Source organism: Sturnira hondurensis, unplaced genomic scaffold, assembly GCF_014824575.4.
Source record: "Sturnira hondurensis isolate 20B ecotype Veracruz unplaced genomic scaffold, ASM1482457v3 Scaffold0022908, whole genome shotgun sequence".
In the NCBI taxonomy this organism is placed as follows: Eukaryota; Metazoa; Chordata; class Mammalia; order Chiroptera; family Phyllostomidae; genus Sturnira; species Sturnira hondurensis.
The window spans coordinates 6,126,695-6,154,412 of NW_028095539.1; the positions used below are offsets into that span (position 1 = coordinate 6,126,695).

At 49.7% G+C, this 27,718-nt stretch overlaps 1 protein-coding gene across 2 annotated transcripts in view; it reads left to right on the plus strand.

Annotated features, from left to right (window-relative positions):
• Positions 1-27,718, plus strand: part of ABL1 (ABL proto-oncogene 1, non-receptor tyrosine kinase) — a 113,222-nt gene that overhangs the window by 57,777 nt on the left and 27,727 nt on the right. Inside the window, exons 1-3 of one of the 2 annotated variants that reach the window (XM_037036919.1) lie at positions 10,537-10,777; positions 25,787-25,960; positions 26,511-26,806. In XM_037036919.1, the coding sequence (XP_036892814.1) occupies positions 10,699-10,777; positions 25,787-25,960; positions 26,511-26,806 (549 nt within the window). In that variant the 5' untranslated portion in view covers positions 10,537-10,698. Of the gene's footprint in view, positions 1-10,536; positions 10,778-25,786; positions 25,961-26,510; positions 26,807-27,718 lie in introns of those variants that run through there. The other variant, XM_037036918.1, reaches the window with a different exon arrangement.

The following is a 27,718-nucleotide window of genomic DNA, read 5'->3' on the forward strand; positions in this document are numbered from 1 at the left end:
GAGCACGTGTATCATTCTGCGTTCACAGCGGTTGCTCCGCATTCTCTCCAGCACTTGGTGTTTTCTCTGTCTCTGACTTGTCATCGTCTGCATAGTACCTTCAGACGAGCAGGAGTTTTAATTTTGATAAGGTCCACTTTTCAATTTTACCGTAAGAAATCTTTACCTGACTGAGGGTCACAAGACTTCCTTCCATGTTCTTCTAGGAGGTTTGTGAGTTTTTATTTAATGTTTAGACCTGTCATCCATTTTGCATTAAATTTTGGGTGTGGTGCAGGTATTGATGGAGAGTGACCGTTTTGCGTGTGGACGTTCGGTGTTTCGGCACTGTTTGTCAAAAGACTCCTTTGGGTTTGCCTTCCCACCTCTGCGGGGCATCACCATGCGTGTGGGGACTATGTGTATGCTTTTGATTTCTGAGCTTTGAAGGGAAAGTGGGAGAGGGGAAGACTCTTGCACGGTTTCTGTACTAGTGCTCTCCGCCAGAAGTCCTTCCTGGCATCTCTGGGCGGAACTGACCACTTTTCTGGGCGCCTGCAGCTGTGTGCACACACTCACTGCCACAGTGTTTTCACCCTGCAATTCGGTTTCCATCTCTGCTCCTCCCTGCTCCCCGACCCTCTCTCGCACGCCTGCGTCCTTGGAGGCCCGGAAGTGGCATCATCCTTTTTGTCATCTTTCTCACAGCTGCTCTACCATGTTTCTTGAGTGACCGGACCATTCTCAGATCTCTGGTGACAAGTCTGGTGATAAGTCAGGTCTTTGACAAGTGATGCCAAGTCCAAGAGTTTGACGAGAGGCGTGCCAGGCCAAGACAAGAGGTGAAGAGAAAGGCCTCGTTTTTCTTAAAGCAGGGGCCGTTCCTCGTGCCGCCTTGGCGCGGCCTCTGTTGCGTGGGCACACTGGTCGCTGGTGGGGTCTCAGCCTCGGGCGCCTGGCTTCTCCCGCCCTCTCCCCGTGGGGCTCCTCCTCGCTGGGCTGCAGTCGCGTGGCTGCACTGGGGATATGGAGTCACTCCTTTGGCTTCCCATGGGCTGTTTTGGAGATTAAATGAGAGAAGGTAAGGCTAAAAACTGGGCAGTACTGAGAATTACTGACCGATTAACTTTATGAATCCTTTGTGGATCAGAAGCTGTGAAGACTCGTGAAATATTTATTGTTAACTAATTCCAGTATTTAATTGGCTACTTTTTGTCCTCCCAGCACTTTGGAGACAGGTTTAGTGCAAAGAAGTTTCCCTGCAGACATCGTAAACACTCTTAACACTTTAATCTCAGCTGATGACCCAACACCCCGCGTCGTGCAGGAGACGGGCTGGGGTTGAGGTGCAGGCCTGGGAGCTCCCGGGCGGAGCCCCGCGCGTGTCCAGGTGGCTCCTGTGAGTGGAGAAGTTTCTGTGCACTTCCGTCTTTCCAGCTCCTGGCTCTCTCCGACATCACTCTTTTCATCAACCTGAGCTACCTCTCCCACTCCCGGGTCGTGGTCATCTCAGTTGGGGAGGTACAGTCCTCCCCTTTACATGTCCTTCTGGCCAGGAACTGTGTTCAGAGTCAGGAGAGGTGTCAGCTGGGTGGAGGGGTGTCCTTCACGCTCTCTCTCGGGGAGTGTCCTTGGCTCTCATTAAAGCAGCTCTGAATGAGACGCCACAGACCAGCAGCAATGCAGCGCGTCCCATCAGCGTCCATCCCAGAACCGAGTGGACAGACCGGCCGCGTTTCCAGTCCTTGGTCTCAGCCTCAGGCTTTGTGTGATGCCCAGTTAAGAAAAGGAAGGTATAAAAATCACAGAAAACGCTACTTTCTCCCTTTTGTTATTAACAATTTCTCGTGGTATAATTGCAATCTATAAAATTTAACATCTTAGCACAAAATTCAGTGATTTCTAGTAAATTTATAGGGTGTACAGTCATCACCACAATCCAATTCTAGAACATTTTCATCATCTACAAAAGATCCCTTCTTTTGCGGAAAACGTTTCCATTCCTCTATAGATTTGCCTTCTGCGCATTTCATGTCAGTGGAATCACACAGTATGTGCTGTTTGTAACTGGCTTCTTTCACTTCACAGCTTGTTTGTTTTGTTTTAATAGATTTTAGAGAGAAGGGGTGGGAGGGAAGGGGAGAGAGAGAGAGAGAAGAAGAAACATCTGTTGGTTGCAGGGACTGAGCCCGCAACTTCGGCCTGTGCCCCGACTGGGGCCTTTCGTTTACGGGACAAGGCGGCAACCAAGCCCCCAAGCCCAGCGCACTGTTACTGTTGCCTGTAGAACCACACGGAGGGGGGGTCTTCATGGGGAAGCAGCCGTAGATACCAACCATTATTGCTCAGGGAGTGTGCAGATCACTTAGTGCCGCAATCTGGTTTTGGAGTTGCGATACCGAATGTAGATTTTATGTACCAGCTGGTAGGAAGGGTGACAAATGAGAGGATAGCTTCTGCCAGGTTGACTGAGGGCAGAATTGTTTTGTAGTTTTCTTCTCAGGTGGCTGTTTCCTCCTGATGTCAAAACAGCCACTCAACGAGCAGACCCCGCCTGCAGTGTCCGGTGAGCACTGCTGGGTCAGCACGCCAGGTCTGTTGCTTCTGGGAGGAAGAGAGCAGTGCCTTCTCCTTCGGAGATGTCGCTGCTTCTCCAGGGACAGCTGGAGTCTCTGGGAGTGTAGACAAGAAACCCTCCAGGTCCCTTTGCTCTGTGTGTCTGCTTAAAACCACGACAACAAAAACCAGCGCTGAATGTTTTGAAGAAACAAGCATTTATGCTCCCTGAGTGCTTCATGTCTAGGTTTTCAGCTCCAGGCTGCTGGGAGGTCCTTAAATGTCGAGGGAGTCCAGCCTTTTGCAGCCCGTTTCAGCTGCCCTAGAGATAACCCGGATAAACATGGACTCCTCCGGTCCCTCCTAGTCCCTGCTGGGTCTCCCGCTGCGGGAGCTTCGGAAGACTTGTTTTCTTTCCCTTCCAGCCCTTCTTTCTACACTCCCTTCCAGCTGCCTTCTTCCCCCACCCCCAGAGTAACGTGATCTCCTAGGCCTGGTCTGCTGCTTTCGCAGATTCTTTTAGTCTTAGAGAAAGAGGGAAGAAAATTAACCTTCCCTTTCCCAGTTTGAAGTTGACAAAACTATAAAAGCCAAAAGCAGTGCCAGTGTTTGAAGATAAAAGAATTGCTTATAAATACCCAGTGTCTGGGCTTTTATATTGAAGTGTGCTGAAGATTATCCTCTTACACAGATAAGAGTCTGAGGCCTTTAGGATTATGGCAATGTACTGTTTGTAGATGTCTTAATCTTCATTCAATACTTTGATTAAAAGCAAACAAACAAGACTTTTGTGATTTAAAACAAAATTCTATGCATTTATTTCAAAAGTTAACCAAAGTAAAGGGACAAAGACAATTGATGGAAACGTACAAAATGTCTTTAAGTTGAATTCGAGCACTTAATAAGAATATCCCCAAATATTTTTTTCCATAATATATTTGTTTATAACTTAACTTTAAGCTGTGTGACTGGATTTAAGAATTCGGAGTTTGGTTGTTTCTTCACCACCAGCAATGTTAAGATTTGAGACCGGTAGTTTGTAATGAATTTTAAATCGGTTTTCACCCTTGTGTTCTGCAGCTCGGTCTTAGTTGTTACAGCGCCCCGGGTGGGCGCCCTGTAACGCAACACATCTGATCAGTTCCTGTCCCGACTCCGCCACCCCCCTGCGGCACCTGCGGCGAGGTCTGGTGCACGGTGTTGACCTACCCGTGCCCCAGCTTGGGGGTGAGGTGGATTTTGATTAAAATGGGTTAAAGATTGCAGGCCTGCTTTTATCCCCATTCCCTCCCCAAACCCCACTGAAGTTACAGCGGAAGTATTTTTTAGATGTGAAAATGCATACGGACAACAAGAACCCAAAAGAATGAGTGGATAGGAGAGGCGAACACAGTTTTGGAAAATGGCAGGAAAAAGCCTGGTAAATCGGCTTAGCAGAATTGAGGCAGACGAAGCCCAACCCCTCTGAGAGACACTGATTAGAAGTGAGCCTGTCTGCTTGTGAGAGCCTGGAGAGGGGTCAGAAATTAGAGGCATCAGTGAGGGCCCCAGAGAGCAGGAGGTGGTGAGGCCTGTAATTGAAATCAAGGGGCTCAGTCGAGCGTCTGTGGAAAGAGTGTTCAGATCTCCCACACCCCTCCCCAGTGCTGTGTAGCCAGACCACCGCCTCCTTCACCTTCCTGAGACTGGGGGTTTCACACTGAGTAGTTGTTCTGTGAGGTCTCTGGACGCGGGGGTCACCCCCGGCAGGCGTGCGTGCGGGTAGGCCACCGGGCTGAAAACAGCGGCGGGCCAGTGCAGACTTTTTAAGAGGCCGCATACTGAGTAGTAAGATTCTCAGCCCTTCCCCAGTTACCTGCCGGCCAGGGCCCTAACCGAGAGGAGCTGTAAAGATTCGTTTTATGTTGGGGATGGGGGAACAAAGCGAATGCCTCTAGGGAAAAGCCCATTTGGGGACATTTTTGGTGGTCAGCTTGCCACCTCCTGCCGCTGAAGGCCAGCGGTCGCCATACCCCTGCAGCGCTTCCTTTTCCGCTCCTCTGTGTGTGTGACGAATGGACAGCCCGTCTCTGAGCATTAGGGAGGAGTCTCTGGCGTGATGGGCAAAGGGTAAACCGATTTGCAGGAAAATCCAGAACTCCCCTTTGTCTCGGACAGAGAGAGTGCAAACATCAAACAACTGGATGCTGATAAAACAGTAACAGGACAAGAATGAGCTCTTTACCCTGAGAACATTATGGCCAAAAATTTTAAATTCAACAGAAGACCTGGAAAATGGCCTGTTTTAGAAAGCAGAATATAAAGACAAAAATGTGAACAGGAAGAAAATAATACTTAGGAGAAGTGGAAGCTAGGTGTCAGGGCATCAGTGTCTCTGGTAGGAATTCTAGGAGAGAGTGGGGAGAAAATGGAGAATTTTGGAGACAGTAAGTATAGAAAAGAGTTCAGTGCTTAGCAAATGAGTGTTTTCTAGAGCTAAATGATTTAAATCTTTGAATTGGATTGACTCCCCGAGTGTCCAACATAATATATGAAAAAAGACTCATTTCAAGCCATACTGTGAAATTTTAGCACCAAGAATATTAGAGCATCCTAAAAGCCTCCAAAGGGAAAAGCAAGTCGTATGTAAAAGATTAGGAATCCGAGTGGAATTGAATTTCTAAACAACAATATTAGAAACTAGAAGATAATGAAGAAATGCTTTAAAAGTTAATGGGAAAGACTATTTTCAGAAATCTATACCCAGCCAAACTGTCAGTAGAATCCACATGTAACTAACCCCCTCCTCCCGGAAGCTACTGCACAGTGAAAGCCAGCAAAACGAGGGCATAAGGCAGTGAGTGAAACTGAGAGTAGTGCGTTTCAGTATTTGGAAAAAGCCCCCACTAAGTGTTTGACAGATCTTTGAAACGTCTGGATGAAAAATAGTAATAGGTATACAACTAATGAATGAAAAATCAAGGCAGCTAATATCCCTAGGGTAAACATGTGATAGAATGAAGGACACGAGTGCACAGCAGGGGTGGAGCCGGGAGCAGTGTTTGTCATCATAGCAGTGTAAATACTGGTTGTTGACCTGACTAAGAGTCATGATTTTACTGTTTGGGGAGGTTGGGATGGAGGTAGTGACTAAGTTAACATACAACGTGGAAATCTGATTAACCCAGAATCAACAATATGAGGGTGTAGGTTAGAAACCTGATGGAGGCTGCGTCTGGGGAGACAGATGGGGGTTGGAGTCGGGGCTGCTGGTTTATTGTAAGGTTTCTAGCTCCATCTGCTTTTACCCATGTGAATATATTACTTTGATTAAAAAAATAAAATGGGCATAATAATATTAGTTTCCTCCTGGAGAAAAATTATTGTTTAGTAGTTATGTTTGACTTGTCAATTATAAAAATGTAATAGAGTCTTACTATAATGAGATTGCCCAGAAAGCGGATTGACTGCAAGGCAGTTTGGTGACAGTGTGGCCTGAGGAATCCCAAGGGGACTGACCTGCAAGACTCGTGTGTGCGGCCTGCGCCCACGTCCTGGGCCTGAAATGGGCCCCGTAAAAGACGTGAGGCATGGAGATCGTGTCTTGCCCCAAAACACGGCTTCAGAGCCTTGGCCCAGGATTAAAAGTGGGACTCTGGCGTTTCAATCTCAGTTGCTACTCCCACCCCAGTTAGTGTTCCTCTCCCTGCTGATAGAATGGGTTGATGTCCTGGCCCCTTTGGAGATCCCAGAGCACCCTCGCCCGCTCAGACTGGCCTTTCCGAATCACCTTCACGTATCGCAGTTCAACTCTTGACTTAGTCCAGCTCCTGACTTAGTCCAGCAAGGCTGAGGCGGGAACCTGGACGCCGCCCGACTGAGAGCCCCTCTCGGGAGTAACGACGGCTACTGTTCGTCGGGCACTCCCTGTTCGTTATTTCCAGCCCTCATAGCGCTGTGAGATCGCTGCGCTCATTCTCACCCCCCTACCCCAGTTTCAAAGCCCAGGCCCGGAGGGGTGGTGGAGTCACTCTCCTGGCCACCTCAGTGCGTGGCAGATCTGAGTCGAAGGAGGCTGCATGATGTCATAGCTCATTCAGCCTCTGCCACGCTGCCCTCCCTCCAATCTGGTTGGCCCAGGCCAGAGTCTTCAGGCCTTTGTGACACTCGACCAGTAAGTAGCGCCGTCTCGCTGAAAATGTGTGAGACTCCATGAGATGCATGTGTGTCCTCATACAGTAGTGGCGAACGGGCGTGTGATCGATGTGCTCTCGTAAGCCACATTCCCCTTCAGTTGGACACATGGGACCCAGAGAGCTGGAGAACCCTGCAGGCGCACGCTGGGCGGTGTTCGCAGAACCAGGGGGACTGGGCTTCCCTGGCAGGTGCGTGCGAAATAGCATGCGCGCACCTCAAGATCTTTGCCCTCCCACTCAAGTCATTGGCTGGGCTGGAACAGTAAAAGGGGCCGTCACATCGGAGATTATCTGGTCCTAGGGGTCCTAGACAGGCCCCACATCAGATTCACCGGCCTGCCCTCCATTCCCACCCCAACCTACTGCCCACAGGTTGGAGCCTCGGCACCCTGCCTCCCCCTCCTTCCCTTGACCCCCTGCCTCTTCCCCCTCCTTTTAAAAATAGGGCTGAACTCCACACTCTTAAAAATTCAATTTTTAAGCCTAAAATCTTCAGAGGAGAGTCCCCTTTCGGTAACTTATTCTAGAACTGTACCTTTCCGAAATTCAAAAATTGCTTTCAAATGAATAAATTTTGGAACTACCCATTGCTGTTTGTCCTATTCCCAGTGAAAAGTAAGAAGCAAGTCTTTCCTCTCCCGAAACAGTGGCTTTCAAACTCGAGCTACACACACCTAGGGAGCTTGTAGGATACAGCCCACTGAGCACGTTCTGATTCTGGGGGCCAGAACGGAGAGCGAGAGTCTCTGTGTGGCACAGGCACCGCAGGTGATTCTAACCAGGGTATCCCGGCCTGTACTTTTGGAAACACTGCTCCGTTATACTTTAATTAGGGCCCGTTCTTAATATTCTTTTTTAAAAGATTATTTATTTATTAATCTTTAGAGGGGAAGGGAAGGAGAGAGGGAGAGAAATATCAATGTATGGTTGCCTCTCATGCATCCCCTGCTGGGAACTGGCCTGCAACCCAGGCATGTGCCCTGACTGGGAACCGAACCACGATCCTCTGGTTCGCAGGCCCACACTCAATCCACTGAGCTACACCAGCCAGGGCTATTTTTATTTATCTTTAGAGAGAGAGGAAGGGAAGGAAAGAAACATCAATATGTGGTTGCCTCTCGTATGCCCCCAAATGGGGACTTGGCCTGCAACCCAAGCATGTGCCCTGACTGGGAATCGAACCAGTGACCCTTTTGTTTGCAGCCCTGTGCTCAATCCACTGAACCACACCAGCCAGAGTATTTTTCTTTATTTTTTTTAAGTTAATGCCTTTGAGGCTTAAGTTTGCTTAGAGAGAATCCTTGGACCTTTCTTCATTGAAGATTGAGATTTTCCTTTGTTTGTAACAGAATGCCTTTTGTATCTTGCAGGTGAGTTTTATAAGCATCAAAACTATGTCAGGAGCCCCAGCCAAATGGCTCAGTTGGTTAGAGCATCGTCCTGTACACCAAAAGGTTGCAGGTTCGATCCCTGATCAGGGCACAAACCTAGTTGTGGGTATGGGGGCAACCAATAGAGGTTTCTCTCTCTGCCCCTCCCTCTCACCCTGCCACCTTTTCTCTCTCAAATTCATAAACATATCCTCGGTGAGGATTTTAAAAAGCTGGATCTGGAAAGAATAGCCCCGGTCTGACATGGTAATGTTCAGTTTTGTGGTACGTTCAGTGTTCGTTGCTGCTAAGTCAGTGTTTTGCCCTACCTGTATTGCCCGATGCACAGTATTACAACTAGATTTTAAAAGATTTGGATGCAGTATATAAGCATTACTCATTGTAAGAGGATAAGGTCATTTTAGACTCGAGCAGAATATTAGTAATAGTCATTAGCTTTTTAAAAATAAACATACACCCCAATAGAAAGCGCAGCCCATGCCCACAAGTGTGCGGGCCTCTGCTAACCACGAGTGTTCAAGGGTGTGGTTCAAGTTGCAGAAATGCCCGTTAACTTACAGTTCTTGGCATTAACTTGCCAACTGGAGTATACACCCCTTAAAATCTGAAATGCTGTATAAGGGCAGCCTTTCTTATAGTCTGGTCCAAAGCCCCTGAACTTCCCCAAATGGTATCTGAACAGATGACTGTATTTTGCAGCTTGTGGACCCCCTTTTGAAGTTTACTTCTGACTTCACACCTGGAGGTGGCAGGCCAGTTGGCAGTCATTCCCCGATGGCTCCCTAGCAGAGGGTAGCATCTCCCAGGGCCTAGACAGCATCCACAGCCGCTGCCCTTGTCACCTGGTGGCCCAGGAGGCCTGGCCTGGCACTACAGCACGAACGGGCCGGAGGTCCCCTCGGTTGGCAGAAAAAGCATTTTGTCTGTGGGGCAGAACTTGGCAGGACGATTCTGGAAAGCTCATGATGCCCTTGCTGAGAACCCTGTGACATGCACTGGTCACACCCAGTCCAACCCTGAGTTTCTGTGGGTGGTTTTTGGCAGCCCTGCATGAAGACCTCCTCGCTTGGCCGTTCCTGGTGGACAGAAGACGCCCCTGCTTTCGTCGTTACCGTCTGGGCTGGGAAGTGAAACAAACGGGCCCAGCCTTGTCTCTGGGGCTGGCCGCCACAGCTCGGGGGTGTTAATTAAGGCTCCTCTGACACACGTGCCAAACTTAGCTACTTAACCAAAGATGCAGCTCTCCGAAGCTTTAGTCCGCTTGTCCTTTATTCCTGGGTGTAGGTGCCCTGCAATCCTCCGGTCAGGGGCCCGGCACCTGGGACTCAGCGCCTGTCAGCTCTTGCTATTGATGTGGTCTGGGGTGTGGACTGAGTGTTTTTGCTTGTGGCAGTTTAGTTATCCGATACTGTTACCAAGTTTATTTTCCTATTCTTATTGAGGTTTATCTGATTTGCATTCAATTACTCAGTCTGATTGGGGTCCCCAGTGTTTCCCACTGACCTGGATTTCTGATTATGTGCCGAGAAACACATTCTTGTGATTGCTGTTGTTTTATAACATGCTGTGAGATTGTCCAGTGTCGTCATGACCAGAGCGTGACAAGGCTTGAGCCTTGCAGCGCAGAGCAGAGCAGCGGCTGTTAAAGTGGTGCCCCGTGGTGCCCCGTGGCGCTGGGCGGACAGGGAAAGGGGTTCTCCTCGGGAGACACTGAGGCGAGGGAGGGGAGCCGGCCCTGCCTCTGCAGAATTCTCCTTGTGCGGGCTACATTCCCTGTACGTGTGGCCAGAAGTCGTTTGAGTGTGAACTCACGCCTCGTTTTTCCAGCTGTCCCCTCAGCCGCTTGTGTGGTTTGACATGCGTGGCGCGCTTGTGTAGCTGCTGTGAGTCCCAGCTGCGTTTTCAGCCCTTAGACGCCCGTTGGGCTTAGCCCTCATCAGTGAGCTCAGTGAATATAGATGAGACCGGGATTGGTAATTCCAGAGGAATTTGTATTATTCACCAGCGTTCTGGGGACACAGGGTTTGCCAGGGCACTGCCCACAGTGGAACTCCGCCTGGAGTGCAGGGGCTTGGAGGCGTCTCCTGCAACGGAAGAGAGGAAGAGACGCACGAGGTTTCAAAAGTGGCGATGAGTACCCGCGGTGCCCAACAGCCAGAACAGCCGGTGTAGCCGGTGACTTTCGTGGGGTGTTAGGACATACTTCCCTGTGCTGAGCATCGCTAAATGCTGTGCTTACAAGGAATCTTCACGTTGACGTAGCAGCTGGCCCAGGATTGGTTTTGGACAGTGGTAATGGTCTAGGGCCGGCCTGGGCCTGCAAACGGCGAGAGAGGGTCCCGGCGCGGCGCGGCGCGGAGGGGGTTAAGGAGGCGGGGGCGGGCCTCGCAGGCCCGGCTCGGGGGCCCTTTGTTAACAGGCGCGTCCGGAGCGGAGACGCGGCCGCGGCCGTGGGCGGGCGCGCGGGGCGGCGGTGAGGCCGCATGGCGGGGCCTCGGGGGCCCTGGAGGGCGCACGGAGCCAGCGGGGCTGGCCGGGCGTGAGCCGCGTTGCAGAGGAGTTGGGGGCACCGGCCCCCAAGGCGCCGGCACGCGAAAATGTTGGAGATTTGCTTGAAGTTGGTTGGCTGCAAATCGAAGAAGGGGCTCTCCTCGTCCTCCAGCTGCTACCTGGAAGGTAAGGGCCGCCGGCACCGGGGGCTGAGTCGAGGCGTCGGCGTCCGCCGCCGTCCGGCCGTCCGGCCTTTCCTAGGCCTCGCCCGGCTGCGCGCCCTCCCTCCCTCTCCCTCCCTCCCTTCCTCTCCCTCCCTTCCTCTCCTTTCCTCCCTCCCTCCTCTTCTCTCCCTCTCCCACTTTTCCCCTCCGCAGGCCCTGCGCGCTGCTGGCCGAGCCGGAAGGGTGCGGGGCTCTGACCCCGCGCACTAACCCCGGGAGAGCCCACTTCGGGATGGTGGTGTCCAGGGCCCCAACTGCGGGACTCCTCCCGAAAAAGTTTGAGAATGCGAACTCCGCAGGCCTCAACGGCCCTGTGAGTCGACGTTGTGGAATTTCCACCGTTAATTGGAAATTACGTGTCAAAAAGGTTGACCCGTGTTTGTGAAACATGTGATTTTCATTAAGTCCGTGTACTGCTGCGGGAACATGGCTCTACCATTTATGGATACAGAATTTCAAGTGATCTTTCCATTCCCCCACCCCCACCCCCACCCCCACCCCAGACTTACCTCAGATCTCGAAGAAGTCTTATCTGTGGGGAAAAGAGAGCTCNGTCAAAAAGGTTGACCCGTGTTTGTGAAACATGTGATTTTCATTAAGTCCGTGTACTACAGCGGGAACATGGCTCTACCATTTATGGATACAGAATTTCAAGTGATCTTTCCATTCCCCCACCCCCACCCCAGACTTACCTCAGATCTCGAAGAAGTCTTATCTGTGGGGAAAAGAGAGCTCACACCAGATTTTGGGAAGCTTTTGAATGAGTCCAGAGTCCTCGGGGGAGGGGGACCTCAGTGAGTGCTTCCGTGAAGCTCAGGGCCAAGGGCGGTTCACTTCTGCCTTCTTTTCCTTTCTGTTCTCCTTTTTCTTATCTAATCCCAACCCCCCCCCCTTCCTGTTATACTTGTCTTCGTTTTTTGTCCTTAGTAGAGTGACATCTGAGAGGGAGGGAATTGAGAGTGAGTGGTTTATCACTTGGTAGCTTCAAGAAGAATCTGAAATGGATCTGCTTTGGGGACTGGTCGCCCCAAAGTATTGCTCCCAGCCAAAAAGGCTGGTTGTACTGGAGATGTAACCCTGCGTGCAACTCTCCTTTATTTCAATGAGGACTGAAGATGAGAGTAGACATGTAAAGCTCGTTTCAGAACGAGTAGGATTTCTGCTATTGTGCCAGGAAGTGGTAATGTTTTCCTTTTTTAAATGAAGGAGAAATAAACAGATGTCATTAATTGTGTAAGCTACTTTTTTTCTTTTCCATTTTTCGCTGTGAGGCCCTGCTGAGAGCCACGAGTGCAGCTCACACAGTCAACATGCGATAGAGGTAAAACCTCTTTGCCCTCGCTGCTGCCGGTGCCCTTTCCCTCTCTGGGATCTGGGGCTCAAGGGAAGGCTCACCCAATGGGGTGGGCTCACAAAATCGAGCATTTGGGGAGAGGAGATGGTTTGTCCCCCAAAAGGTGGTGTCTGCACAGCCAGAATCATCCTCAATCAGAACGTGGCTTGTTTTCCAAGCTGCTCAAAATTCGGAACACATTCTCATTTACATCTGTAGCGAGTTAGTGTCAGGCATTACCATCTCCATGTTGCAGATGGATGCCTAAGGCTGAGGAGATGAATAGACTTTTGTAACTGCAGAGCTGGAGGAACGTGTAGGCAAAGCTGGGTTGTGACATTGTTTTGTTGTCCTGGGGGGAAGCTTGGGTAGCACCTGGCTGGTTTAATTACTGTTGTTTTACTTTTTTTAAGGGGGAAATCTAAAGTGTCTTATTACAACATGTCTTGAAATAATGTTGGCTCTCAACTCTTAAAAAAAAAAAAGGATTTGGGTGCCGCAGACTGCTTTGGGTTAAGGCTTCATCTGGAAAGTTATCGCTGTAGGAATTCTTTATTGTTGCTGAGCTTTCCTTATGTCATTGTTACACTTATTTGGGGACAGTAAATGAAATTATTGTTTTGTAGTTAAGAGACTTTGTGATGCTTAAAGGCTGGCTGTGCTGTTAGTCTCCAGGGGCCAACATCTGGCTCAGCGCTGCGGCCTCTCGGGTGTTAGTGTGTCCTCAGCCAGGCAGCCAGAGCCTTTGACAGCCCCTGGGGCCCAGGCCTCTCGGGGCGTAGAGGGAATTACACATGGTCAGGTTTTCCGTTCTGCCCAAGAAGGGTCAGCTGTAAATGCACCTGGATCATGCATGTACTCACTACTCAGGCCTAGTTGTCAAAGCAACTATTAAATGCTTACTGTGTGTCAAGCACTGTTTTGACTTCATTTGTTTGCCTCTTATGGTGGCTATATGGTTATTCCCATTTTGTGGGTGAGGCAACTGAGGCACCAAAAGTTTGAAAAACTTGTCTAAGATATCAGAGCTAGCAAGTGGTGGTGCTGGGATTTGAACCCATGATGTCGGGCTCCAAAAAGCCCAGTTGAGCTGCTCTGTGCTTTACAGACTGCGACTGTTTATCTCCTTTGGAGCTCCCTGTGGATGTTACAACGACATCTTCATAAGCAGTAATGTTGGGAAAAGGGTGTTCTTTCTCTTCTGGAAACCCAATACTGATGAAAATGATTACCTTCAGCCATAGAATTAAATGAAATGTATATATATTAAAATAGCTACATGATCAGAAATTCAGAAGAGGAGAGTCAGGGAAAAGGGACTCTGTTTCCTGCACCGTTTCCTGTGCCCTTTCCCCGCCCTGAGGCACTCAGGAGTTCCTTGCAGCTTTCTAGAACCGTTTTACACCCATAGAAGCATTTGCAGCATTTGTGCTTAGGCTTCAGTTTTGTGAGTGCTGTGTTTATAGCTGCATCTATTCGCCATGACCATGTTTAGCTTGACGGTCTTTGGCTTCAGACACTGGATTTGCCGACCGCCAATTCCCTCTGTGAGAGAAGATGTGAAGTGAGCTCATTTTTCTCAAGTTTGCATTTGTTTGCGCACGTTTGCGTTTGCATGCATCGTGCATGAATATCGTGCAGGGACATGGAAGCTCTTGGGCAATGGAATCAAAAACTAATGTCTGCAAAATGAACTCTTCTTGAACTTCCAAAGCTTAAAGGGCCCACTCTCAAACTCTGCTTCTCAGCAGTTAACTTTCTGGCGAATGCTTTCTGCAGGGCCAGCCACCCCGGTGCGCTTCCAGAGCTTTTGCCTCAGAGTGGCTGATGTTCTCCCTCTGAGTCCTCTCTCCCGGGCAGATCTTCTCTTGTTTGGGAACAAAGGAGACCTGAGGCTCTTTCTGTGGCCTGACAGAAAGCTGGTCAGTCCTGTTCGTGTGACGTTGCATTAAAACCGTTGAGCACTTAGGCTGCGACAGGCCTGGGTACCGAGCACGGCACAGGCATCCTCACTCAATTCCCCAGCTGTGCTCCGGGGCTCTCAGAGCAGGGAAGGAAGGAGGGCCCTGTTTCCTCCCTTGGAAACACTTTGGAATTTGGAGTCAGGAGATCCCGGTTTTAGTCTCACTTCTCTCAGCTTCTCTGTTTCCTTACTTCTGAGACAGAACAAACACCCTCTGCCCAGCCCGCCTTGGAGGATCTGAGATGACTGAAGTGAAAGTTTTGAAACGAATAAAAGGCTAAAGGCATGTCCTTAATCCCAGAGAGTTTTATGGCCGAGACGTTGCTGGTCCCACTTTTCTCTGCGCACATGGCCCCAGTGCCATCCCTGCCGCCCTCAGTCAGTGGGCATTGATTGTGGGTGCGCTGCTCTCTGAGCCCGGGCGCTGTTCCCATCGCCCAGGTAAGGCTGGGAGGTGCCTGCCTGCTGAGTTGGACACACCCACGAGAGTTTGAACTGTGTAGCACAGAGCAGGATGTCAGCTGTTATTGTTTCAAACAAATCCTTAGCAGCCTAAAATGTTGGCAGTGGCCGGAAGTTTGATAGGATTGAGCTGAACCCATAGTTTTTCTCGTTAACAAAACAGTTTGTTTCCAAGTTTAGTTTCATGTGTATAATTAATATTTCCTGCCCTCAGTTTTGAGGGAAAGTATCTTCCCTTCCTCTGACCCTCTCGTATTCCCACACTGAATATTTTAATTGTGGCAGGAGGAATCCTGTTGGTTCATGGTTGGCGTCTGACTTCTTTTCTCCGGAGGTGGTGTTTCCGTGGGTTCAAACACGTGAAAACTGAAAATCTCACGCTGCCCATTACCATGTTCTAAAATCAAGTCATAATTTTGGCAGTGTAATCACTGATCTGAAACAGATACAGGAAAAAATGTCAGTGGATAGGTTTTTAAAATATGCAACAACACCGTACAGCGTGATTGTTACAGTTAGCAATATTGTGTTGTGTATTCAAAAACTGCAAAGATCTTTATAAAGTTTCTCCTCCCAAGAAAAAACATTGTAACTGTGTGTGGTAATGGATGTTAACTTATTGTGATTGTTTCTCAGTATATACATGAATCAGATTATTAACCTTAAACTTATACAGTGTTATGTCAGTTTTATCTCAGTAAAACTGGGAAAAAATACATGTAACAAGAACTAAAGATCAAATGGGATGTTGAAAGAATTTAACTTTCTTCTGTAATGGTAGATTATAATTAAACACAGAACAACGATTTCTAAAATAAATTCTTTTTTTAAAAATATTTTATTTATTTACTTTTAGAGGGAAAAGGAAGGAGAGAGAGAGAAACATCAATGTATGGTTGCCTCTGGTGTGTCCCCTGCCGGGAACTGGCCCGCAACCCAGGCATGTGCCCTAACTGGGAATCGAACCGCGATCGTGTGGTTCGCAGGCCCGCGCTCAATCCACTGAGCTACACCAGCCAGGGCTAAAATAAATTCTTAAGTTACTCTTTTGCACTTTTTTAAAATGGAGAAGTTTAAATGCGTAAGAAAAGCAGACAGCATAATGCCCTCCCTGTACTCATCACCCAGCTTCAGTACTTACCAGTTTGTGGTCGGTCTTGTTTCCTTGTCTAGTGAACTTACAGTGCCAAAGCCCTTGAGTAGCTTTGCCAGTTCCTGACTTTTAATAATAGTCTTTGTCCTCAGATAAATAAGAGATGTTCTCCAAAACTGATTTCACGTCTTTCCTTCTTAACCCCCATCGTAGGGAATACGTTCTGCTCCGTGTGGTGGGTGGTGGCAGTAGGGGAGACAGACAGGCCAGGGAGGAGACAGAAACGGGTGGGGTTAGAGAGGGAAGTGGGGAGGGTGGGGGGAGGAAGAGACCGAGGCGAGACGCAGACACCGGGAGGCAGACCTGCCGCAGTGGGAAAGGGAAGCCAAGACCCTAGGGAAGGAATGCGGAGGGACAGAAGGGAGAGAGAGAGAGAGAAGACTGGGACGGAGGGAGGACGGCCTGAGGAGGGGGGAGAAAGGCAAGATCCGGTGAGAGAGAAGTTCGGGACAGCGAGAGGCAGGGGCAGGCAGCTGGAGGCTGCAGCTGCGGAATTTCCTAATAGGGTTGTGGGGGGTTAGTGCAGATAAAGTGCAGAGCACAGCGCTGGCCCTGGGTGAGGAATCAGTAAGTATCAGCTCTTGGGTCGCATTCTGTTGCATAAACTTGAACTTCATTACTCTGAATTTCTCTTTAGAGACCTAATTCTTACCAATCTTACCAGTCCTAAATTTAGCTAATAGTGTAGTGCATCGAACACGTGAAAATTGAATCTGAAGTCAGGCTTTGAATAGAAATAGGCATTGCTTTTGAGAGTCAAAACACCTTTTTTTAGGGTCCCATTCAGTTGACCACTTAGCAGAAGTAATAACAGCTAACAGGGCATTGCCGATGAGAGCAGTCCTGGGCGAGAGGCTTTAAATTAGGGGATCAGGAACTGTGAAGTGAGTGCTTTCAAACGGTCTCGGGCCTGGCAGGGGCCAGGGAAGCTCCCCGCCTGTCCCCCGTGGCCTGTGACAGAAGAAGAGCAGCCCTCTGGTTGGCAGGCTCACTGTGCGCACTTTCAGTCTGTGCCAGTGCGGTGGCTGGTGGGACCTTTTCTCCCCCGCGGAACAAAAGTGTGCCGGGACGTGAGCTCCTGCCTTGCACCTTACTCAGGAACCTTGGCCGTGGTTTATGTTCCATTTTAAAAATCACATTTTCTAGATCTTCATACGGGTTTTCCTGGTCAGGGTGCATTTGCTTCTCATCTTTACTGTGTATCATTTCTGCTATTACAGGTTAACAGGTGATGAAGGTGCAATCTTATTTTAACTTGTTGCTAAAGACAACCAAGTTCGGGGTGTTGTGCCCGTGAGTTCATTTTCATAAACCTGAAGCAGGGCCGTATGTCCTGCATGGCTTGAGGCAGGTGCTGAAGACTGAGAAGGAGGCTTGCTCTCCCCCCCAGAGGAGCTGACGTCATCGTGCCGACAATAACAGGAGGAGGAGTGGCTGCCCCGTGGTGCCCTGGTGCCGGGCAGAGGCGCTCTGCGTGGGCTGCGCGGTGAGCCCTCCCGGCAGCTCGAGGACAGACTAGTCCTCACTTCCGCTGTCCTGTTGTGCAGGCCTGGTGGGCTGAGGTTTGAACAAGGCTCGTCCACCACCGAGCCCAGGCTTGCTGCACTGCACAGGGCAGGGAACAGATTCCTCCCCGCGCATCATGAGGCGGGCGGTCGCAGGAACAGACACTAGGCACCCAGATGGGGCGAAGAGGAAGTAACCTCCGGGCTGGGGATGCGGGGGTTGGGAGGGGACCGACAGACCCAGAGGCTTGCTACAGGTCCCCGAGGTCCGGAGGACGAGCCCCCACGAGAGAAGATGGCCCATGCCGAGGCACATGAGGCAAGGCAGGGAGACAGCGAGGAGTTGGGGGAGGCCAGGATGAAAAGTGGGGGCCGTCGGAGGAGGTGGTCCTGGACCAGACCCCAAAGGTCCGAGTGTGCCTCCCTTAGGAGCTCAGGCCTCTGCATTCGTGGTGTCCGGAACCACCCACACTGTTTTGTGAGGGCCTGTTCCCTGCTGGGAGCAGTGTCCTCCGTGTTATTCCGTGTTATCTGCAAACTGCCCGCTGCCTGGCAAGGCACAGGCTCCCTAGCCTGCCGTAAGTGCACTGCCAGGAGATGGTGACTGACGACTGACAGGCAGGCCACCACCCAGACGCCTAGCTGGGGTTTCAACAGCACAGTGATTGGGTGAGATTGCGTCTTAGAAAAGCCCCTTCTAGCCCTGGCTGGTGTAGCTCAGTGGATTGAGCACAGGCCTGCGAACCACACGATCACGGTTCGATTCCCAGTCAGGGCACGTTCCTGGGTTGCAGGCCAGTTCCCGGCCCCTGGCAGGGGACACACGAGAGGCAAGCATACATTGATAGTTCTCTCCCTCTCTCCTTCCCTTCCCCTCTAAAATAAAATTTCTTAAGAAAAGAAAAGCCCCTTCTGGTGGCTGTGTGGGCAAGGTCGAGGGTATGGTGGGGTGTGGAAAGGACAGGACCGATCAGAGAGATTTAGGAGGAAACGTGGCCAGGATTTGGCTGTGAACCTGGTGGGATGAGAGGGAGAGGAGTGCGTGAGTGACGGTGTTCGCAGTAGCTCGAAGATGGGGGGGTCTCACTTTCCATGGATCTTCTTTCTGTACGCTATTTCTAGTAATTGTGGACTTCTCTGCAACGGATTCCTAGAGGGTGATGCAAAATCCCTCTCTGCTCTCTCTGCATTTTTGGTAGAGGGAGGGGTACAGGGGCTGTGTGTCCTCAGAAGGGGTACTCCATGGACCGCGTGCAGATGGGGACAGGTTGGGATGGGGAATTTTGTTCTCTAAAATGGACTGGCTAGAAATACTGTAATGTAAGATTCCAGGGGAAATAATTACACCTTGGGCTAATTTAAATGACTTTATTTTTTTTTTACTTTTTTAAAGCTTTCTCTGGAAACCTATTTAACTGCCTATAATGTAATAAAACTGCATTATTTTTAAAATAAAACTGTGTAATTTGGACTTCTCCCTAATTTATAGCAGCCTTCTTTCCTGGCCCCTTTCCCTATCAGATTACTGGGGTTGTACTGAATCAAGTCTTAGTGCCGGAGTTGTTAGCCCGGAAGACCCTTGGGGTCTAGGATAGAATTCAGGGGTTTCTGTCCTTGAATGGGAAAGTATTAAGCTTTATTTCACTCACCTTTACCTGAAAATAAGTTAGTTAGTTAGTTAGTTAGTTAGTTAGTTAGTTAGTTAGTTTTTGAAGAACTTAGGTAACTGGCCTGCAGACCAAAAGGTCATCACCAGTTTGATTCCCAGTCAGGGCACATGCCTGGGTTGCAGGCCAGGTCCCCAGTGGGGGGCGTGCAACCACACTTTGCTGTATCTCCCCCGTCTCTCTCTCCCTCCCTTCCCCCTCTCTAAAAAGTAAATAAATAAAATCTTTTTAAAAAAGAAAGAACTCAGGTAGCAAACCACAGTAATACTAGCAGTGTTTGTGACTCTGTCACCAGCAGGAAGCAGATACTTTCACGCCATGTAGTGGTTTTGTTTGTCATTTACACTCGTCACTGCTGTGGAATGACAGTGGCTACCGCTGGGTCTTGCTGTTTAATATGTTAAGAAAGAAGCATTATCACAAAAATTTTAAACGTTTTGAGGACTATTTCAATAAAATTGTTTTCTTTTGCAATCCTTTGTACTCATTTTGTGAACCTGCAGACTTTATTCTGAGGAGTCCCCAGGCATCACCAGACGGTCCGCCGCACAGCGCAGGCTGAAGACCCCCTCCATTGGTGGCCTTGGTGGGTCAGGCTGGGTTTGGATGCCTGTGAACCCCACTTCCCTTGCTGGGCATGGTCTTGTTCAGGGTCACCTCCTCTCAGCCCCTCACAGCTCCTGGCCCCCAATGTCTGTGTTCTTAAAAAGCAACCCACCGGACCACACTCCCCTGCGGATAGACATTTGCTTTGAGGCCCCGTCCACATTCACTAACTGTGTTTCTCCTGAGGGGGCAGGGGCCAGGCAGGGCCTCTGGGATCCCAAAGCCCTGGAGGTCGGGACTCCCAGCTCTGCCCTTGCTCCGCAGCAGCTGACTCTGTTTTGGGTGCTGGGAAATTTTGGTTCAGAGCGTGAAGTTAATGCCAAGGCTGTATTTAGCTAATAAACTTGTTTTTAGAATAATTTTAACTGCCCTGGATGTGGGTGTGAATGACAAAGTAAAGGATATATAGACTGTAGATAAAAATTACTTTCGAGTTCAAATTTTGGGAAATAATCCTTCCCCTCTAAGCTCCCAGTGTAAGAAGTCGTGCGAGACTCACAAGCTGACTTGAGAACAGTCTCAGCGTGACCTCATCGGTTGGAGCAGAGCAGGAAATAGAACACCAAGCCTTCCCTCTTTTTTGAAGGATCTGTTTTGTAGATTTTTAAATTACAGAGATTCCTTGAACTGGAGGATAATAGCGAAGGGCCCACAAAGGAAATAAGAGTCAAGCCACATGGGTTTAAATAATTGAATGCGAGCAAAAGAAAAGAGAATGTTTATCACGTCTGACACACCCCGCCCTCTCGCCGCCCCCACCCCGAAATGGTGGACGTGAGAGCCCTGGTGGCCGTGAGAGACAGCGGAGGGAGCCCCAGAGGGAGCTGTGGCCTTGGGCACAAGGGTCAGCAGGAAGGCAGGGAGCTTCCCAGGGTGTTTTTCCTGAAGATGACGCCCCCCCCTTCCCAGCTGTGCAGCAGCCTAGCCGGCCCTGGGGTTCACGAGCTTTTTTCTCCTCCTGTTTGCCTGTGGCGGGTGTAGCAGCGGCGGTGGCAGCAGCCCGTGGAAGTCTAGACTAGATACGCCGTATCCCCGTATCCGTATCAGAGAATCTTTTGTAAACATTTTTGATGCGTGACTCACAGCTTTAAGAAAGGATTATTTTGTATCAGACAATCTTTAATTGTATTTCAAAGACCCAACCCATTTTCGTAGAATACTGTCTAGGTCAATCATGCCCAGACCCAGTGACTTTTGTGGCATTTCCAAACATTTGGTGTTTTCATAGTTGGAGCCCTAGCTTTCTAGAGGTTTGGAGGCCTTTTGTGGATATCACCATTCTTGGTGCTGAACTGGCCGATTAGTGACTTTTCCAGAGTTTTGTTGGTGATGGAAACTTTCTCGTTAACAGTACGGGGAAATAAGAGCAGGGTTTTACATGGGGTGAGGGGCACTTTTGAAGATACAAATCTCAAATACATTTAAAATAGGACCCAGAAAAGATGCTGCAGAAAATGTTAAAGAAAAAAATTTTACAAGAATGCCTGGCCAGGTAGCTCAGTTGGTTAGAGTGTAGTCCTGCTAGCCCTAAGGTTGTGGGTTCAGTCCCCAGTCAGAGCGTAAGAGTCAACCAATGAATGCATAAATACGTGAAACAAAATAATGTTTCTCTGTGTCTTGCCACCCCCTCTAAAATCAATAAATAAAAATTAAATACTAAAAATAAAAAAATTAAATGCAAGAATAATAGCAGATGCTAAACTCTTCTTTGCCAAGACTTAACAATCGCCGAAAGACCCTTTGGAAGGACAGAAAGGGATGCTATTTGGGGGCATCTTTTTTTGAACGAAGCCTTCGGGCTCCCTTAGGAGTGTAACTTCCTGACGGGGGCCTGGCAGAAAGTCCGCGCGTTAACCAAGGAAGATTTAAGTATGTTCTGCAGCTTGGGCCCTGTAAGCTGTGGTCGTGTTCAAGGTTGACAAGCAGAGTTCGCTCTGAAGCGAAGCAAGGGACTTGGCGTTTGTACGTCGTGAGTCAGTTTTGACATCAGCCTGGACTGGGAATTGACCAGGAGGTTTGGGGCTTGGACCGTGGCTGCGCTCCAAGTCTCTCGGTCCGGGAGGCAGGCCTGAGCAGCGCTTCCATGGGGGCTCTGGCCGTGAATCTGTGGCACCAGCGAGAGCTGGGAGGAGGGCTGAGGGACTGCTTTGGATTTCCTCACGGCCCGCTGAGCCCAGTGGGAGGCCCTTTCCTTCCCGACGAAGAAGGCCTCGTCCCTTCGCATGCGGTTCCAGTGTGTGCGTTCATGTTGGGGACAGTCCCTTCTTAACCCAGCCTCCAAATGTGCGGTCACCCCTGGGCGGGAGGGTCTACGATCTGCCTGTTCCAGGTGTTTTCCAGGCCACGCCCCCGATTATGTAACTTTGATCGGGTCCAGATGCTGCCGAGTGCTCGATAGGAGAGGTCAGACGGCACTGGAGGAGAGGAGCATTTCTGTATTCACGACTTCGGTTTAATTTCCTGTGGGGGCCCGGTCTGCCAACGCCATATGCTCACGGCCGCGGGGTTGGGTGGCTGGAGGGGGACGCACACTCGCTTTTCTGGGACGACTTGAGGAGATACCCTCCTCCCCCGGTGTGCTTTTCCATGTGAGGCGATCGGCTGTGTGAGCATCAGCTGGCTCCTATTTATAACCGTTTTTCTGTTTTTGTTCATTGTTTTCTTTTCTTCCTTTTTTTAAGACTTTATGTTTTAGAGAGAGGAAGGAGGGAGAAAAGAGAGGAAGAGAAACATCAGTGTGTGGTTTCCTCTCATGTGTCCCCTACTGGGGACCTGGCCCACAACCGAGGCATGTGCCCTGGCTGGGAATCGAACCAGTGACCCTTTGGTTCACAGGCAGGTGCTCAATCCACTGAGCCACACCAGTCAGGGCTGTTCATTGTTTTCTGATGATAAAAACAATATGCCAAAATACAGGAAAAATTAAGAAAATTTTAAGTGTAATTCTACCACCCCGAGTTTTAACTCCTTTTAACAGTACTTTTAACATACCACCTTGAGTTAACCACTACTCACATTTTAATGTCCGTCCTTCTGGACTTTTTTCAGTTTTCTCCCAAAATATTTTGAATGGCTTTATGAGTATATTCTGTTTTATGGATGGGACCACAAACCAGCTTGTCTTGCATTGATAAATACTTGTGCATTTTTCCCTTTCTGTGTTATCTAAAAGTCAGCATAAACAGATCAGGTGTGGATCTCTTAGAATAAATTCCTAGAGGTAGGTCAAAGGTGAATGGATTTTTGAAAGACTCAGTTGGCGTTTCCAGTTGCCCTTCTGCGTGTTGCCCAGCGTGAGAGTGGCCGCTTCGCTGACATCTCGTGGGTGGGAGCGCCGGTGCAGAATTTGCATCTCCCCGACACTAGAGGGTTCACTCTTTTTTCGTGTTTAATGGCAATTTAAATTTCCTGTGAATTGCGTATTCATGGTTTTCGTCCATTTTCCATGGTGGAGAGGCTTGTCTTTGGCTGTGCAAAACTTATTTTACATCAGGACTCACCCGATAGGGTTACAGGAGGCGTCCTTTTGATGTGCCCCCACTTGCCGAAGTGCCCCTCGCACGCACTGTGCCGCCCGACCCGCCGCCACGCCACGCCCACCCCCAGCGGCAGCCCCACCAGCGCCGGTAGTGTTTCTTTCCAAATCTGTGTGTCTTAGGTAACTTGTTGTTTTACTTACTTGGTTGATGTGAAGCCAGTGAATCCGGATGTGGAGGGAGAACCCTTTCTGTGCAAATGAATGCTTTAGCTGGACTCGGGAAGGGGCAGCAACTTTGAAAATCGCTCCTGGACTGGGCCTGAGGATGCCCCTGTGGGCAGCTGGCAGGGACCCGCTGGGGTGCCACAGCGTGTGGCCCTGAGTCCTCCCTTCACCTGTGGGACAGTGCGCCACAGGGCGGGCTTAGAGCGGATGGCCACACCTACGCTGATTGCATGCCCACTGGAAGGGTGGCCCTCAGCCCCGCGGCCAGGACGGGCAGGCCGGGGGACACGCTGGTCAGGGAGGCCACGTGTTCCCATGAAGCGGTGCTGGTGCCCTGTGTCGCCAGGTGGTTTTGTTTCCTTGTCTGTTGGTTGGTCAATCCCTGATCACGAGGGTGCTGAACAGAGCTTTAGAGCCAACGCAGGCACTCGGAGAACGGGGCCTAACACATCCCTAAGCCTTTTCCACATCCTAGGGAGGGGCAGAGCTACCCTCGTCCTTGAACTTGCCTTCGCCCTTGTGGTTCATAAGGTGAAATTCCCGAGCATAGTGGTGATCTGATTTGGGGTGTACTCCTTCAGAAACAGTCTCTGAAGGTTTGCTTCAGTCAGTAGCACAAAGGCTAGAATTAAAAGACCTTTGTTATTCACATTCTGTTGGTTTATTCCAGAGAGAGATTTTAAAGAGTGGCCATTTGTGAGAGTTCTCTAGTCACAGTTCTGGAAGTTTAGCTTAGTCCCTCAGCTGTCCTAGGCACGTCCAGGGTTTTGTGTGTTCGCTTGTTTTTAAGCGAATGCTGCAGTCAGGCCTGTCCTTGAGATGGGCGATGTTACTGCCTAAGAAAAGATGTTTGGGTGTCCTCTGAATCCGTAAAGAGAGAAAAGTAAAACAGTTTTGTTTTGTTACCATTGGATTTGGCTGAAGCATGTGATAGATCCCTTTATTCTTTTCAGATTAGAATTCCTCCTCCCTCCTTCTTAAAAAGATATTTCTGCCCTTGTTGGTGTGGCTCAGTGGATTGAGCCCGGGTTGCAAACCAAAGGGTCACAGGTTCAATTCCCAGTCAGGGCACATGCCTGGGTTGTGGGCCAGGTCCCCAGTGGGGTCCACGTGAGAGGCAACCAACTAATGTTTCTCTTGCATGTCAGTGTTTCCCTCTCTTTCTCTCTCCCCTCCCTCTAAACAAATAAAATCTTTTAAAACATTTTTTAAAAATAAAAAGATATTTTTCTTTATTTTTAGAGAGAGGAGAAGGGAGCGAGAAAGCAATGGAGAGAAACATTGATATGAGAGAGAAACATCATTTGGTTGCCACTCACATGCCCCCAGCCTGCGACCTGGCCCACAACCCAGGCATGTGCCCTGACTGGGAATTGAACCTGTGACCCATTTTGGTTTGCGGGATGACACACAGCCCCCTGAGCCACACCAATCAGCCCCCCTCCCCCAGCTTTTTTTTTAAAGTTTGATTTCTTACTGAGTTTCCTTAAATGAATATTCAGATTTGTTCCATATCTTTATATAAACTGTTAAGATCTACTCGGGAGTAGACTTGTTTGTTTCAGAGAACCCTTGTGCATATTCGTCATTTTCTCAGAGAAATTCTAGAGCGTTTCAGCATAGTTCAGGAAAAAGAAAAGCAAGAAGAAACTTTAGGAGACGATAATGAACTATTTTGACCCTGTGGTGACTGATAGTCACACATGCTAATACAAAGGATGTTGATTGGTTCTCAGTTTTTAGAATCTACCTGTCGACCAGACACAAAAGGTTTCCTTGCGGAAGACACTCGTTCGCTTTCACAAGGTGCAGCGAACTTTCACAAGGTTCGCTTTCAGAGGCAGGCAGGCCCTATTTGAGAGGCGCGCAGAACGAGGCAGCTGGGGGGCAGGCGAGGGTGCCAGCGCCCCTGCCTTAGGGAGTAGGGAGTTGACAGATGCTGTCTCCGGCTGGGAGAACGAGAGGTGAAGCTGTGAGTCTGATGCTGCAGACACCAAGGTGACCAGTAAAGGACGCACCGGGGACGTGGGGGTGGGGTGCTCAGGGGTTGAGTGATACGCTTATGTTTAGAGGGATGGAAATGGTCACCCCAAAATTAGCTCTTGGCTCTGGGCATAGGGGAGAGTGGATGGAAAATGTTGGTCTTTCATGATAAGCCCTTCTGGGCTATTTGGTTTCAAATTATGTTCATGTGTTAACTTGGATACATTTAAAAATGTTTCAAAGCAAGAAACTTTCCCTCCCTAGCATCACATAAGTAGTGGCAACCTTATGAGGACAGACCATTTCCATTTCTAACTGAATTCATTTTCATCTTCACTGAGTTAATGAGTTTAAAAGGCTTAAACGATTCGGGAACATTACCTTGGAATGTAAATACTTAGTGTTTTTCACCAGACTTGGGAAAAGGAGATTCCATTTTCTATTCATGTATAATACCCACGAGTGTTAAGGAACAAAATAAATTAGGAATGTATAATTTTGGAAATGCAGACCTTTTTTTGCTCCTGAGAACAAAATGACTTTTCTCCTAGCTCTCTTCCTCCTTGCTTTCGTTCACTCCCATGTTTCTCTGGCAGAAGCCCTCCAAAGGCCGGTCACGTCCGACTTCGAGCCCCAGGGCCTGAGCGAGGCAGCTCGTTGGAACTCCAAAGAAAACCTCCTCGCTGGTCCCAGTGAAAACGACCCCAACCTCTTCGTCGCACTCTATGATTTTGTGGCCAGCGGGGATAACACTCTAAGCATAACTAAAGGTAAGCGGGCCGTGGGCAGCAGGTGACAGTCGCCAGCGTCCGGAATTGGGGAAACGGTGGCTCGATTGTTAAACCCTGTGCTGATTAGAAGCACAGATTTAAAATTTGGGATGCAGAGATATCAAAAAGCACACCAGCATCGTTACGAGTGATTCGCGACCTTCGTGATGAGGCCCTGGACAGTAGTCCTTCCCAACAATGGAGCCGTCGTTATTTCACACTGACAAAGGCACTGGAGCAGACACTGGAAACCCTTTTCTTATAAAATAAAAAGTATTTTTTCCCTATAAAGCTTCCTTTCATTAGGAACACACGAGCGGACACACAGGTTTATAAAAACCCAGGCTACGCGTTTGCCTCCGTGTCCCACACAGACAAGGGGGCTTCGTGCGCGGCGTTCTCGTGCACACTTAAAAACGCGTGTGTCTGTGTGGGCTTGGTAAAATGAGGCAGGTGTTTAGGGGTTTGGGGGGTTAGCAGTCGTCCAAGACGAAGTGAGAATGAGCGAATTAAGCAGCTGGTGAGTGTGACTCTGCTCTTCTCTTCTAAGGCGAAAAGCTCCGGGTCTTAGGCTATAACCACAATGGGGAGTGGTGCGAAGCCCAGACCAAAAACGGCCAGGGCTGGGTCCCGAGCAACTACATCACGCCCGTCAACAGTCTGGAGAAGCACTCCTGGTACCATGGGCCGGTGTCCCGCAACGCTGCCGAGTACCTGCTGAGCAGCGGGATCAACGGCAGCTTCCTGGTGCGGGAGAGCGAGAGCAGCCCAGGGCAGAGGTCCATCTCGCTGCGATACGAAGGCAGGGTGTACCACTACAGGATCAACACTGCTTCTGATGGCAAGGTAGGCCTGGGGGGTCAGGGAGGGGTCGTCTTTAGCCAGGAGAACCCGGGGTCCTGCTGGGTTGGTAAGTTCCCACAGTGGAGAGAAGATGTTTGAAGAAGCTTTCGAGGACACAGCAGGTGCCCTTCCATTCGCCTTGTGAGTGACCCCGTGTTGGGGGGCTGACCACACGCTGTCGTGAGGGCCGCGTGGTTCTCTGATTGTCCTGCGGAACACCGTCCTTAGCAGTGTCATAGGACAGGTGGGCGTCTCCTGGGTCTCATCCGTGCCTCTTGCAGCAAGACTCTGCTTCGTGAAAAACCTCTTATGATAGTGAGTTCTCCTCAATGAGAAAAACTCAGACAAAGATGGATATTTTAAAAGTGAAAAGCCACCTTAATACCACCTCCCCATTGTAAGTCTGATATGCGGCCTTCTTCCTGTGGATAAAATCGTGTGTGTGTGTGGGTGTGTGTGCAGAGTTTTTATACAAAAGCGGGGTCCCATGGTACCCATAGGTTTCCAAGCCCAACCTGTGGTTTTGTGACCCTCACACACAGGGTCCTCGCAGGGCAGGGAGGAGGGAACGCCTGCTGAGCTCCCACCATGTGCTGAGGGTCTCTCCTCTCCTCCGACCTTCCTCATTCTTCAGGGCAGGGTTTCTGTGACCTGCACTTCCGTGCTAAGGAGTGGGTGCCTGGAGGGCGCCTCCTCTTGCCCGGGCCTGCACAATGACTAACGGGTAGAACCGGGCTGTGCCGCCACTGTGGGCTCTGCTGCGCCGCACGGCCCTGCAGGCTGTGGGTGGTAGGTTGCGAGAGCAGGTCCAGGCGGCGTGTGTGTGTTCTGTAATAATGTCTAGTTCATGCACAGGGTTTGATAAAAACGATTCAGAGTGAAAGTAATTCTGTCTCCCGATTTGGTGCCCTGCCT